The following is a 15,603-nucleotide window of genomic DNA, read 5'->3' on the forward strand; positions in this document are numbered from 1 at the left end:
GAGCAGCCAGAGCTGTCAGTCAGCATGGAGCAGCCAGTCAGCATGGAGCAGCCAGAGCTGCCAGTCAGCATGGAGCAGCCAGTCAGCATGGAGCAGCCAGAGCTGCCAGTCAGCATGGAGCAGCCAGTCAGCATGGAGCAGCCAGTCAGCATGGAGCAGCCAGAACTGCCAGTCGACCAGACTCTTCCAGATCTGCCAGACTCTTCCAGATCTGCCAGTCGGCCAGACTCTTCCAGATCTGCCAGTCGGCCAGACTCTTCCAGATCTGCCAGTCGGCCAGACTCTTCCAGATCTGCCAGTCGACCAGACTCTTCCAGATCTGCCAGTCGACCAGACTCTTCCAGATCTGCCAGTCGACCAGACTCTTCCAGATCTGCCAGTCGACCAGACTCTTCCAGATTTTCCAGTCAGCCAGGATCTGCTAGATCCAACTACCTGCCTGGGCTTCCTCTCAGTGCTGAGCTTCCTCTCAGTGCTGAGCTACCCATCAGTCCGAGCTACCTCTGTCCCGAGCTGCCCCTCTGTCCCGAGCTGTCATTTAGGAGGGTAACCTATCTAGGGATGCTAAGGAGGTGGACTAAAACTATTATGGAGTGGGGTCCACGTCCAGCGCCAGAGCCGCCACCGCGGACAGATGCCCACCCAGACCCTCCCCCATAGGTTCAGGTTTTGCGGCCGGAGTCCGCACCTTGGGGAGGGGGGGTACTGTCACACCCTGACCATAGTTTACTTTGTATGTTTCTATGTTTTGGTTGGTCAGGGTGTGATCTGAGTGGGCATTCTATGTTACATGTCTAGTTTGTCCAGTTCTATGTTCGGCCTGATATGGTTCTCAATCAGAGGCAGGTGTTCGTCATTGTCTCTGATTGGGAACCATATTTAGGTAGCCTGGGTTTCACTGTGTGTTTGTGGGTGATTGTTCCTGTCTATGTGTTTTCACCAGATAGGCTGTTTAGGTTTTCGTTACGTTTATTGTTTTTGTAGTGTTTGTGTTTAGTGTGTTTTTTCATTAAACATGAATCGCAATCGACACGCTACATTTTGGTGCGACTCTCCTTCACATACAGAAAACCGTTACAATGTGCAAATATTTTACAGTCCAGGTGTGCAAAGCTCTTAGACTTACCCAGAAAGACATAGATTATTCTAACTTGTATTGACTCAGGGGTGTGAATACTTATGTAAATAAGATATTTCTGTATTTTATTTCCAATAAATGTGCAAAAATGGGTAAAAACATGTTTTCACTTTGTCATTATGGGGTATTTTGTGTAGATGGGTGGAAAACATTTATTTAATCCATTTTGAATTCAGGCGGTAACAACAAAATCTGGATTAAGTCAAGGGGTATGAATACTTTCTGAAGGCACTGTCTGTATATACACTGCTCAAAAAAATAAAGGGAACACTTAAACAAGACAATAACTCCAAGTCAATCACACTTCTGTGAAATCAAACTGTCCACTTAGGAAGCAACACTGAGTGACAATACATTTCACATGCTGTTGTGCAAATGGAATAGACAACAGGTGGAAATTATAGGCAATTACCAAGACACCCCCAATAAAGGAGTGGTTCTGCAAGTGGTGACCACAGAACACTTCTCAGTTCCTATGCTTCCTGGCTGATGTTTTGGTCACTTTTGAATGCTGGCGGTGCTTTCACTCTAGTGGTAGCATGAGACTGAGTCTACAACCCACACAAGTGGCTCAGGTAGTGCAGCTCATCCAGGATGGCACATCAATACGAGCTGTGGCAAGAAGGTTTGCTGTGTCTGTCAGCGTAGTGTCCAGAGCATGGAGGTGCTACCAGGAGACAGGCCAGTACATCAGGAGACGTGGAGGAGGCCGTAGGAGGGCAACAACCCAGCAGCAGAACCGCTACCTCCGCCTTTGTGCAAGGAGGAGCAGGAGGAGCACTGCCAGAGCCCTGCAAAATGACCTCCAGCAGGCCACAAATGTGCATGTGTCTGCTCAAACGGTCAAAAACAGACTCCATGAGGGTGGTATGAGGGCCCGACGTCCACAAGTGGGGGTTGTGCTTACAGCCCAACACCGTGCAGGACGTTTGGCATTTGCCAGAGAACACCAAGATTGACAAATTCGCCACTGACGCCCTGTGCTCTTCACAGATGAAAGCAGGTTCACACTGAGCATGTGACAGAAGTGACAGAGTCTGGAGACGACATGAAGAACGTTCTGCTGCCTGCAACATCCTCCAGCATGACTGGTTTGGCGGTGGGTTAGTCATGGTGTGGGGTGGCATATCTTTGGGGGGCCGCACAGCCCTCCGTGTGCTCGCCAGAGGTAGCCTGACTGCCATTAGGTACCGAGATGAGATCCTCAGACCCCTTGTGAGACCATATGCTGGTGCAGTTGGCCCTGGGTTCCTCCTAATGCAAGACAATGCTATACCTCATGTGGCTGAAGTGTGTCAGCAGTTCCTGCAAGAGGAAGGCATTGATGCTATGGACTGGCCCGCCCATTCCCCAGACCTGAATCCAATTGAGCACATTTGGGACATCATGTCTCGATCCATCCACCAGCGGCACGTTGCACCACAGACTGTCCAGGAGTTGGTGGATGCTTTAGTCCAGGTCTGGGAGGAGATCCCTCAGGAGACCATCCGCCACCTCATCAGGAGCATGCCCAGGCGTTGTAGGGAGGTCAAACAGGCACGTGGAGGCCACATACACTACTGAGCCTCATTTTGACTTGTTTTAAGGACATTACATCAAAGTTGGATCAGCCTTCTAGTGTGGTTTTCCACTTTAATTGTGAGTGTGACTCCTCAATGGGTTGATAAATTTGATTTCCTTTGCATGATTTTTGTGCACATTCAACTATGTAAAGAAAAAAGTATTTAATAAGAATATTTCATTCATTCAGATCTAGGATGTGTTATTTTAGTGTTCCCTTTGTTTTTTTGGGCAGTGTATATATATATATATATACAGAGAGATATTTGTGTATGGTTTCAACCAGGTCCTCCAACCAGGGAAGTGGGTGGTAGGGGCAAGTAATAAAAACATTCAAAGGGGGGATCAGAAATTATGCAAGTAATGTTAGGCTAATCTGTCTGCTAGTTTCATAGCTGATCTGTCATTCATACGGACCTCACATTGCTAGTCTAACAAAGATAAACAATCAAATGTCATGATGAGTGGGGAAATAAATTTGCTAAAATATTATTGTTAAATTATTAATTTAATCAATTCTAGAATAAGGCTGTAACGTAACAAAATGTGGAAAAGGGAAGGGGTCTGAATACTTTCCAAATGCACCAAATGCACTATCTAGCTAAACCAGGTGCAATCGTATGTTGTACATGGATCCTGACAAATAAATAAAAGACCGTAGGTCTATGCCAGGAAACTCCAGATATGTCCCTACCCAAATCCAATGCACTAATTTTCCTTTCCACAAGCATCCATTTGGAGAGAATAGAGTCTTTGGTGGTTTTGAGGAGCTATTGGTGGTTGTTTCGTAGAGGATGTCCAAATCCAAAATAAGATTATCATTGGTATCTGAAAAAAAGCCATGCATGCTTATGCTACATTACCTACAGTTAGTACACGCATGCATATACTACAATTTTCTTTTTTGCGGATTCTGACAAGGTAAAAAATCTGACAGAACACCGCAAATCTCTGAGAAGGAGATGGACGATGAAGTCCAAACTTCTCTTTGCTGTCAGCTTTGCAAGCGCAGAGCACACACATTGTCACATACAATATCTAAAAGTAGATAAAATCTTGTTCACCGGGTAGGTTTGCATTTCAACTGTGACTGAGCAACAACAGCCGCCTGCAAAGACAATGTTTGTGTTTTCCTGTCATGTTCTCCCTATTGCTCCTTCCATCTCACCAACCCAAACATCTCTTTTCACAACACTTCCTGCCTCCCTGTGCATTTCTTCTGTGTCACTCTTTCCAAGTCTCTATCCCTGTCACTCCCTCTATTCCTCTAAATGTTTCTCTCTCAATTTCTCCCTCCCTCCCTCCCTCCCTCCCTCCCTCCCTCCCTCCCTCCCTCCGTCCATATGCGCCCAGCTTCTCTCTCTGACTTTCTCTCTTCTCTCTTAGGCCAGTGCTATGTTCCCTAGCCAGTGCATTGCCTGAGACAGGTGTCAGCTACAATCTCTGCTACTGTTCTCCACAGAGACACAGTGCCTCTCTCTCTTTCTCATACTTGCCGCTGAAACGATTACACCAGATAGGTCAAGGTCAACAGAGCTGTCAGACTCCACTCCAACTCCGGAGCAACTTCTTTCACATGTCGGAGAGGGAAACATGCAGAGGTGTTAATAGAGGGCTTCTGCTGCTCTCGAGGTGCTAAGAATTATGGACATTTCACAAACAATCCATTTTCTTTTCAATTTGTTATGTTTGAAGATGTTTTTTTGCATTGGGAATTTGTAATAAATAGTAAATAAAAGTAAAAGACATAGGGATGGTGCTGCCACTTAATTACAACCACTAAACACGATTTGTGAATAGAATGCATCTACTTGAGGAAAACTTACTGTACGTGCCATAATAAAGAAGGTCACTAATACAGAACTTGTTGTCTGGAGAGGTGAAGTGAATGAAAGGAACAATGAAGGAGGCCAAGGGGATGGATGCATTAGGAGAGATCTACTAGTGAGGGAATTCACTCCGTGTAAGTCACATGATGTGCATAGCCTATTTTCCTCTCATATCTGTTTATTTTCACAGCACGTCAAAAGGGAGACATGGGAGGCCACTTCGGCCCGACAAAAGGTCACATTCCCTAATGCAGGAAAGCTGCTTCCTGGCCAACCAAGAGGCCTGCTGGAGGCTTATTGACCAAGGGGAAAGAGAGTGAGCATTATATGTGTCACTTTAAATGTAACGTTACAAAGGGTTTGTAATTTGTCTTCTTAAAAAGAGTAGACTATTTGAATTGCAAACTGTTGTTGCAATGAAGGATACTCCTCATTCCTGCCAAGAGGCATTGATTGGACAAAGAGACAATGTTTATGCTATTTCAGGGGATAATTAATTTTGTCTGGCTCATTTACCATTTATGAGCTTTACAATATAAACACTGACTTTTTAAACAATGACCGTGACCGAAGATTGTCAGTGAAGAACACTTCCTCCAATCAAAACTTGGTAATGCCTCCAGGCACAACTGCAACAACAGTTTAAGAAAGTGAAGACAAGATTAGCCTTGTTGCATAATTAATTATGTATCTTAGAACAGCGGAATTACTTTGTTTACATAAAATATATATGTATCTATCATTTTTCACCTTTATTTAACCAGGTAGGCCAGTTGAGAACAAGTTCTCATTTACAACTGCGACCTGTCCAAGATAAAGCAAAGCAGTGCGACAAAAACAGCAACACAGAGTTACACGTAAACAAACGTACAGTCAATAACACAAAATAAAATATTAAAAAAAAAATCTATGTACAGTGTGTGCAAATGTAGAAGAGTAGGGAGGTAGGCAATAAATAGGCCATAGAGGCCAAAAATAATAATAATAATAAAAATAATTACAATTTAGCATTAATACTGGAGTGATAGATGTGCAGATGATGATGTGCAAGTAGAGATACTGGGGTGTAAAAGAGCAAGAGGGTAAGTAATAATATGGGGATGAGGTAGTCGGGTGTGCTATTTACAGATTGGCTGTGTACAGGTACAGTGATCCATCCGTAAGCTGCTCTGACAGCTGATGCTAAAAGTTAGAGAGAGAGATATAAGACTCCAGCTTCAGAGATTTTTGCAATTCATTCCAGTCATTGGCAGCAGAGAACTGGAAGGAAAGGCGGCCAAAGGAAGTGATGGCTTTGGGGCTGACCAGTGCAATGTACTTGCTGGAGCGCGTGCTACGGGTGGGTGTTGCTATGGTGACCAGTGAGCTAAGATAAGGCGGGGCTTTACCTAGCAAATACTTATAGATGACCTGTAGCCAGTGGGTTTGGCGACGGATATGTAGTGAGGGCCAGCCAACGAGAGCATACAGGTCGCAGTGGAGGGTAGTGTATGGGGGCCTTGGTGATAAAACTGATGGCACTGTCATAGACAACATCCAGTTTGCTGAGTAGAGTGGTGAGGACTATTTTGTAAATGACATCGCCGAAGTCAAGGATCGGTAGGATAGTGAGTTTTACGAGGGTATGTTGCGAAACAGGAAGATGATTCTAGATTTAATTTTGGATTGGAGATGCTTAATGTGAGTCTGGAAGGGGAGTTTACAGTCTAACCAGACACCTAGGTATTTGTAGTTGTCCACTTTGTCACGCCCTGACCATAGAGAGCCCTTGGTTCTTTACGGTGTAGTAGGTCAGGGCGTGACTAGGGGGTGTTCTAGCTCAATACTTCTATGTTAGTGTTTTGTATGGTTCACAATTAGAGGCAGCTGGTAATCGTTGCCTCTAATTGTAGATCATATTTAGGTAGCTATTTTTCCTACCTGTGTTTGTGGGATATTGTTTTGTGTTTGTGCATGTGCACCACTACTTTCACGTTTCGTTGTTGGTTTATTGTTTTGTTTTGCAGTTTCCCCGAAATAAAGATTTGGAACTCTACACACGGTGCGCATTGGTACGTCTTTAATCACAAGCGTGACAGGTTATCTCACCAAGCAAGGACCAAGCAGCGTGTGATGGAGGTAAAGGAGTTTTGGACCTGGGAAGAAATTATGGGAGGTTGTGAGACCCTTCCTTGGAAGTTGTCACCAAGGAAGGTGGAAGGACAGAGACGACGCCGGGGACCGCGGCCACAGATAACCCAAGACCGAGGGGTGGCGGCGGAGCAGAGGAGAGTGGAAGAGCGGGTCGTCAGTCCGGTGCCATCTGTGCCAGCTCCCCGTACTCACCCTGAAGAGCCAGAGACCGTCAGGGAGGCGGTGGAGAAGTTGGGAGAGAGAGAGATGAGAGAAATGTTATGTAGGTGTGTTCTGCACAGCATCTGACCTGAGAAGCCTGTCACCAGTCCGGTGCCACCTGTGCCGGCTCCACGCACCTGGCCTCCAGGGCGCCTCCCCAGTCCGGTACGTCCTGTGCCACCTCCCCGCACTAAGCCTGAAGTGCGTGTCACCAGTCCGGTGCCACCAGTGCCGGCTCCACGCACCAGGCCTCCAGTGCGCCTCCCCAGTCTGGTACATCCTGTGCCAGCTCCCCACACTCGCCCTGAAGTGTGTGTCACCAGTCCGGTGCCACCTGTGCTGGCTCCACGCACCAGGCCTCCAGTGCGTCTCCCGGGCCCTCCAGTGAGTCTTCCTCTGTGCTGGTGCCCAGTCCAGGCACGGTGTCCAGTCCCGCTCCAAGGCCGGAGCCTTCCTCTGCGCCGGTGCCCAGTCCAGAAGAAGTTGCTGCAGGGGGTGGTAAGCATGGCTAGCCATGGAAAAATGCTTATTGAAATGATCGATTATCGTAGATTTATCGGTGGTGACAGTGCTTCCTTTCCTCAGTGCAGTGGGCAGCTGGGAGGAGGTGCTCTTATTCTCCATGGACTTTCCAGTGTCAAAAAACTTTTTGGAATTAGTGCTACAGGAAGCAAATTTCTGTTTAAAAAAAGCTAGCCTTAGCTTTCCGAACTGACTGAGTGTATCGGTTCCTGACTTCCCTGAAAAGTTGCATATCGCGGGGGCTATTCGCGGGGGCCACAGGATGCTTTTGTGCTGGTCAAGGGCAGTCAAGTCTGGGGTGAACCAAGGGATATATCTGTTTTTAGTTCTACATATTTTGAATGGGGCATGATAATTTAAGATGGAGAGGAAAGCACTTTTGAAGAGCAACCAGGCATTCTTTACTGACAGGATGAGGTCAATATCCTTCCAGGATACTAGGTCGGCCAGGTCGATTAGAAAGGCTGCTCGCTGAAGTGTTTTAGGGAGCGTTTGATAGTGATGAGGGATGGTCGTTTGACCGCGGACCCAGTATGCAGGCAATGAGGCAGTCATCGCTGGGATCCTGGTTGAAGACAGCAGAGGTGTATTTAGAGAGCAGGTTGGTCAGGATGATATCTAATAGGGTTGCCCATGGTTACGGATTTCGGGTTGTACCTGGTAGGTTCCTTGATGATTTGTGTGAGATTGAGGATATCTAGCTTAGATTGTAGGATGGCCAGGGTGTTAAGCATGCCCCAGTTTAGGTCACCTAACAGTACAAACTCTGAAGATAGATGGGGGGCAATTAATTCACATATGGTGTCCAGGGCACAACTGGGGCCAAGGGGGTCTATAACAAGTGGAAACGGTGAGAGACTTATTTCTGGAAAGGTGGATTTTTAAAAGTAGAAGCTCAAATTGTTTGCGCACAGACCTGGACAGTGCGACAGAACTCTGCAGGCTACCTCTACAGTAGATTGCAACTCTGCCCCCTTTGGCAGTTCTATCTTGTCTGAAAATTTTATAGTTAGGGATGGAAATTTCAGGATTTTTGGTGGCTTCCTAAGCCAGGATTCAGACACGGCTAGGACATCCGGGTTGGCGGAGTGAATAAAACAAACTTAGGGAGTAGGCTTCTAATGTTAACATGCATGAAACAAATGCTTTTACGGTTACAGAAGTCAACAAATGTGTCACAATCATCGTAATGAGTAGACCAACGCTACGTGCATAGAGTTCCACATAATTTTAATAAACCGAAACTCACTGAACTGAACAAAACAGCAAACAACCAACCAAACTAAACGTGAAGCTACTGTTGTGCACTCAGGCAACTAAATGTAGACAAGATCCCACAACACAAATGAGGAAAATGGCTACCTAAATATGATCCCCAATCAGAGACAACGATAAACAGCTGTCTCTGATTGGGAACCATATCAGGCCAACATAGACATACAAAACCCCCTAGACATACAAAAACCCTAGACATACAAAAACTAGAGTATCCACACTAGTCACACCCTGACCTAACCAAAATATATAGAAAAAGATATCTGTCAGGGCGTGACAAAGGTCAGGGCGTGACAAAATGAGAGCGCCTGGGGAATGGGAGTGATGCTGGGGGCTGCAGGGCCTGGGTTAACCTCTATATCACCAAAGGAACAAAGGAGGACTATGGCTAAAGGCTAAAAGAACTGGTCGTCCAGTGAGTTCGGAACAGAGAGTAAAAGCAGCAGGTTTCTGGCCGTGGAAGAATAGATTCAAGGCATAATGTACATAAAAGAGTATGGTAGGATGTGAGTACAGTGGAGGTAAGCATAGGCATTGAGTGACGATGAGAGAGGTTTTGTCTCTAGAGGCACCATTTAAGTCAGGTGCGGTCACCGCATGTGTGGGGGATGGAACATAAGGGCATATTGAGCAGGGCTGGAGGCTCTACAGTGAAAAATTACTAACCAAAACAGCAATAGACAATGCATATTGACATTAGGGAGAGGGATGTGTAGCCGAGTGATCATAGGGTCCAGTGAGTAGCTAGGCGAGCAGGAGGCACGACGATTCAGACAGCTAGCAGGCCAGGGATAGCAGCAGAGTAGCAGACAAGAGTCTGTTGAAATCCCCCTCGAACGGGTTACGTCGGCAGACCAGTCGTGATGGATTGGTGGGGCTCCTTGTTGGCAGCAAAGGGTCCAGGCCAATTGGCAGAAGAGGTATTGAAGCCCAGGTTCAAAAGTGTCAAAATAGCAGATCCATACCACATGAGGCGCAGGAGAGTACAGTGCCTTGCGAAAGTATTCGGCCCCCTTGAACTTTGCGACCTTTTGCCACATTTCAGGCTTCAAACATAAAGATATAAAACTGTATTTTTTTGTGAAGAATCAACAACAAGTGGGACACAATCATGAAGTGGAACGACATTTATTGGATATTTCAAACTTTTTTAACAAATCAAAAACGGAAAAATTGGGCGTGCAAAATTACCTGCATATTTCAACAATCTTCCGCCGCAGTGTTTGGAATAGAGGCGCTACTTTACATTTCTTATTTGCTTCTTTCTCCCTCAATGATACACCTTTCCACACAGCTTCCATGACTAAAACAGTCTAAAAGGCTCGTAGGCCTTGTCACTTTCCACACATGCAGGGTGTACGTGATTGGTCTCAAAACTGTAAAGTGCTTTCTCTTATTTAATCTGACAGTACCTGTAAAATTAATACGATTCCTCTTGTTGGTTCCTTTTTCATAAATTTAGTCTCTTTGAGCATCCTTTGACAAACAACAGGATGGTGCACCAGATATTGGAGAGGAAAATGCTGAAAAGACAGCAATTTTAGCAGAAAGCTGGTCAGTCAAAAGGAGGCAAAGGAAAAGGCACAATATAACTACTACAATATAACTACAGTGACCAACATTTACTGAGCATAGGCAGAAGGGAAAGTACATTAAATAATGACTTATTACAATTCCATGTATGGTGTTTGTAAGACTATTGGTAATTGGTAATCTGAGCAATAACTTGCCTTTTTTTGTCCTCAAATGTTAATGGATGCTGTAATATTGTGGCCTGGTGAATGATCGATCTAAACATTTGGTCAGTGGTGCAACTTTCACTGGTGACAGGGGACCGGGGGACTTAAAATATATATATATATATATATATATATATATATATATATCACCTTTATTTAACCAGGTAGGCTAGTTGAGAACAAGTTCTCATTTGCAACTGCGACCTGGCCAAGATAAAGAAAAGCAGTGTGACACAGACAACAACACAGAGTTACACATGGAGTAAACAATAAACAAGCCAATAACATAATAAACAAGTCAATGACACAGTAGAAAAAAGAAAGTCTATATACAGTGTGTGCAAAAGGCATGAGGTAGTCAATAAATAGGCCATAGGAGCGAATAATTACAATTTAGCAGATTAACACTGGAGTGATAAATGAGCAGATGATGATGTGCAAGTAGAGATACTGGTGTGCAAAAGAGCAGAAAAGTAAATAAAATAAAAACAGTATGGGGATGAGGTAGGTAGATTGGGTGGGCTATTTACAGATGGACTATGTACAGCTGCAGCGATCGGTTAGCTGCTCAGCTAGTTGATGTTTAAAGTTGGTGAGGGAAATAAAAGACTCAAACTTCAGCGATTTTTGAAATTCGTTCCAGTCACTGGCAGCAGAGAACTGGAAGGAAAGGCGGCCAAATCAGGTGTTGGCTTTGGGGATGATCAGTGAGATATACTTGCTGGAACGTGTGCTACGGGTCGGTGTTGTTATCGTGACCAGTGAACTGCGATAAGGCGGAGCTTTACCTAGCATAGAATTATAGATGACCTGGAGCCAGTGGGTCTGGCGACGAATATGTAGCGAGGGCCAGCCGACTAGAGCATACAGGTCGCAGTGGTGGGTGGTATAAGGTGATTTGGTAACAAAATGGATGGCACTGTGATAGACTACATCCAGTTTGCTGAGTAGAGTATTGGAAGCTATTTTTTAGATGACATAGCCGAAGTCGAGGATCGGTAGGATAGTCAGTTTTACAAGGGTAAGTTTGGCGGCGTGAGTGAAGGAGGCTTTGTTGCGAAATAGAACGCCGATTCTAGATTTGATTTTGGATTGGAGATGTTTAATATGAGTCTGGAAGGAGAGTTTACAGTCTAGCCAGACACCTAGGTATTTATAGTTGGAGTTTATAGTTATATATAGCTGTATTTATAGTTTACTAGCGTTTAAGAGCAGTTGGAGGCCAGTGTTGTATGGCATTGAAGCTTGTATGGCATTGGAGGTTAGTTAGCACAGTGTCCAAGGAAGGGCCAGAAGTATACAGAATGGTGTCGTCTGCGTAGAGGTGGATCAGGGAATCGCCCTAGGCAAGAGCGACACCATTGATAAATACATAGAAAAGAGTCGGCCCGAGAATTAAACCCTGTGGTACCCCCCATAGAGACTGCCAGATGTCCGGACAATATGACCTCCAATTTGACACACTGAACTCTGTCTGCAATGTAGTTGGTGAACCAGGCGAGCCAGACATTAGAAAAACCAAGGCTATTGAGTCTGCCAATAAGAATACGGTGATTGAAAGCCTTGGCCAGGTCGATAAAGACAGCTGCACAGTACTGTCTTTTATCGATGGCGGTTATGATATTGTTTAGTACCTTGAGCGTGGCTGAGGTGCACCCTTGACCGGCCCGGAAACCAGATTGCACAGCGGAGAAGGTACGATGGGATTCGAAATGGTCAGTGATCTGTTTATTAACTTGGCTTTCGAAGACTTTAGATAGGCAGGGCAGGATGGATATAGGTCTGTAACAGTTTGGGTCTAGGGTGTCACCCCCTTTGAAGAGGGGGATGACCGCGGCAGCTTTCTAATCTTTAGGGATCTCGGACGATACGAAAGAAACATGTCCACCCCTCATTCTGAAATTGCATTTTTGGCCCCTCCAGTTTTAGCATTGGAATGTGATACGAAACGGGGCTGCGGTGTGCTTTAGGACCATGCGGACGCCTCCGAGCAGTTAGGTAGGCTGTTTGGAGCGTCTATTCGGCTGGATTCTGACAGAATCCAGAATTGTTCCTGTACCAAGAACGCAAAGGTAACTGAAATAAATGACTATCACCCCATAGCACTCACTTCTGTAATCATGAGGTGCTTTGAGAGGCTAGTTAAGGATCATATCACCTCTAACTTAACTAACACTCTAGACCTACTTAAATTTGCATACCGCCCCAATAGATCCGTAGATGATGCAATCGCCTTCGCACTGCACACTGCCCTATCCCATCTGGACAAGAGGAATACCTATGTAAGAATGCTGTTCATTAACTATAGCTCAGCCTTCAACACCATAGTACCCTCCAAGCTCATCCTTCAACACCATCTTTAAAATTGGGCCCCTAGGTTTGAACCCCACCCTGTGCAACTGGGTCCTGGACTTCCTGACCGGCCACCCTTAGGTGGCCGGTCCACTTTGCTGATCCTTAACACAGGGGCCCCACAAGTGTGTGTGCTCAACCCCCTCCCGTACTCCCTATTCACCCATGACTGCGTGGCCACACATGCCTCCAACTCAATCATCAAGTTTGCAGATGACACAACAGTTGTAGGCCTGATTACCAACAATGAAGAGACTACAGGGAGGAGATGAGGGCGTGAGGGCCCTGGCAGAGTGGTGCCAGGAAAATAACGTCTCCCTCAACATCAAACAAAACAAAGAAGCTGGTCGTGGACTTCAGGAAACAGCGGAGAGAGCACGCTCCTATCCACAACAACGGGACCACAGTTGAGAAGGTAAAAAGCTTAAAGTTCTGCGCCGTACACATCACTGACGATCTGAAATGGTCCACCCACACAGACAGTGTAGTGAAGAAGGTGCAACAGCATCTCTTCAACCTCAGGAGGCCCTTAAGACCCTCACAAACTTTTACAGATGCACAATTGAGAGCATCCTGTCGGGCTGTATCCAGTCTGGTATGGAAACTGCACTGCCCACAACCGCAGGACTCTCCAGAGGGTGGTGCGGTCTGCCCAATGCATCACAAGGGGCACACTGCCTGCCCTCCAGGACACCTACAGCACCAGATGTCACAGGAAGGACATCAACAACCTGAGCCACGGCCTGTTCACCCTGTTACCATCCAGAAGGCGAGGTCAGTACAGGTGCATCAAATCTGGGACCGAAAGACTGAAAAACAGCTTCTATCTCAAGGCCATCATTCTGTTAAAAAGCCATCACTAGCCAGCAATCACCCGGTTACACAACCCTGCACCTTAGAGGCTGCTGCCCTATATAGATAGACATAGAATCACTGGTCACTTTAATAATGGAACACTAGTTGCTTTAATAATGTTTACATATTGCTTTATTCATTTCATATGTATATACTGTATTCTATTCTATTGTATTGTAGTCACATTTTTGGCAATTCCTAGTTGCTGGCCTGCTCAGTCCTGGCCCTGGGGGTCTGCTGTACTGTTGTCACTCTGGCCTTGGCCTAACACACCTGAAACCAATAATGAATGTTTCACTAAGATCCTAAAGCTGAGTGGGGTGTGTTGGGTTGGGGCGCTACAGTGCCGTGGACCCCGAGAGGCAGGACGGGATGTCCCAGCTACATTGTGTGCAAGTAAAAAGAGCTCTACAGTACTATTAGGCCTATGAAATGAATAATATGGAGGGTGTACTGTTTCCGTGTGTTAATGTGTATGTGTGTTTTCATTCAACTTTCCCCCCCCAAACCTTTCCCTTGAGACATAAAAAAAGATGGGAAGGATGTTGTGTTGGGGAAAGAGTTGAGTTATTGACTAGACTGGTGGGGGTCGGGCGTGTAGTAGGCTCGGGTTGACTGGGCGGTTTGGCTGAAATTTGATATAGAGGCTGTCTTAAAGACAATCAAAAGTAAAGTCTTTGTACTTTATTCATACGAGTTGTTCATTTGTTAAGCTATTAGTTAAAGGTGCAACACAATATTGATTATGGACTTATCATGGATCTAGTTCAGTCTTATCAATCACTTAAACATATTTAATCATCTCTTTCCTAGCTTGATGACTGTGGGCATTTATGCTTACTTTTTGTTGTTCTAAATAGGAGACAACTAGAAGGGACACGAGTCATATTAGATTGTGTAGAAATGCAGGAAATGTGCTTAAGATGCGCCCCCCCCCCCCCCCCCCCCCCCCCCCCCCAAAAAAAATGGGAGAACCCCCAGAACCCCTGGCCAAGTTATGTCCCCCTCTGCAAATAGCACTGATGGGTGATTTAAAAAGTCATAGTCAATCTATCAATAATATAATACTCTTAGCAAAACTTTTTTTTTTTAAATGTACAATATGTAGAATCTATGAGAATAGAAAGGTTCAGAACTTTTGAGAAATATCACACAGCACAGTTGAAAAATATATGGCAAATAGATGGGAGATAGATGGGAGGGGTTGAGTGGAGCTGAAGGATAGGACTAAAAACAAACAAAATATAAATACTTTAAAATCAACTGTGTGCGTGAAATGTATATAGTATGTATAAACTGGAAGTAGAAGCCTAATGCCCCTGCATTTGGTACACAACGTTTTAACAACCTTTGTTCAACTACTGTTTTGTTGGTTGTTTGATGCCATACTCACAGGGAAACTGTTTTGTTGGGTAAGAAACTGGGTTGTAGAGTGTCCAGTAATTCCACATCATCACACACCACTTTCACCCGGAACGTTTGTCTGCCCAACTTCTTGGACCTCTCGGAGGAGCAATGACAGCTGTCAATGAAGAGGTTCCGGCAGTTTCCGTTCGTCAGGCATGTCCTCCACAACCCGACAACAACGCAAAGTAAGTTCAGCAGTTTCATTGTGAACCGAGACTTTAATTGAATTATCTTCCGAGTTATCTCTTCCCAGTAAATAAAGCAAGTGTAGACCATTTCAAATAGGCTTCTTCTTGTTGAATGGTTACCTACCGATCAGTTATTTGCACGTTTGACAGTTATTTATGTATTCAAATAAGTATGCTCTTTGACTACTCTGAAAACACCTGTTATGTGTTCATACTATACATAATAACGAAACGATTTGCTTTGTAGGACTATTCTTTCACCGCGCAGTATCATTTGTATTATTTCTGATACTGTTTCACATTTACAGAAACGTGTGACATCGGTAGGCCACCTAAGCGTTACTAGATAAAAGTTTGCACATTTGTTACCACTATCCTAAAAGTTTGAATTCCATGGGAATGCA

General features: G+C 45.1%; 1 protein-coding gene across 2 annotated transcripts in view; it reads right to left on the reverse strand.

Annotated features, from left to right (window-relative positions):
- Positions 1-15,312, reverse strand: part of LOC110526836 (adhesion G protein-coupled receptor A3) — a 286,109-nt gene extending 270,797 nt beyond the window's left edge. For both annotated transcript variants that reach the window (XM_036982670.1, XM_036982667.1), the window contains exon 1: positions 14,998-15,312. In XM_036982670.1, the coding sequence (XP_036838565.1) occupies positions 14,998-15,287 (290 nt within the window). In that variant the 5' untranslated portion in view covers positions 15,288-15,312. The remainder of the gene's footprint in view (positions 1-14,997) is intronic.
- Between the last annotated feature and the right edge of the window lie 291 nt (positions 15,313-15,603).

This window comes from Oncorhynchus mykiss, chromosome 1 (genome assembly GCF_013265735.2).
Source record: "Oncorhynchus mykiss isolate Arlee chromosome 1, USDA_OmykA_1.1, whole genome shotgun sequence".
NCBI classification, from domain to species: Eukaryota; Metazoa; Chordata; class Actinopteri; order Salmoniformes; family Salmonidae; genus Oncorhynchus; species Oncorhynchus mykiss.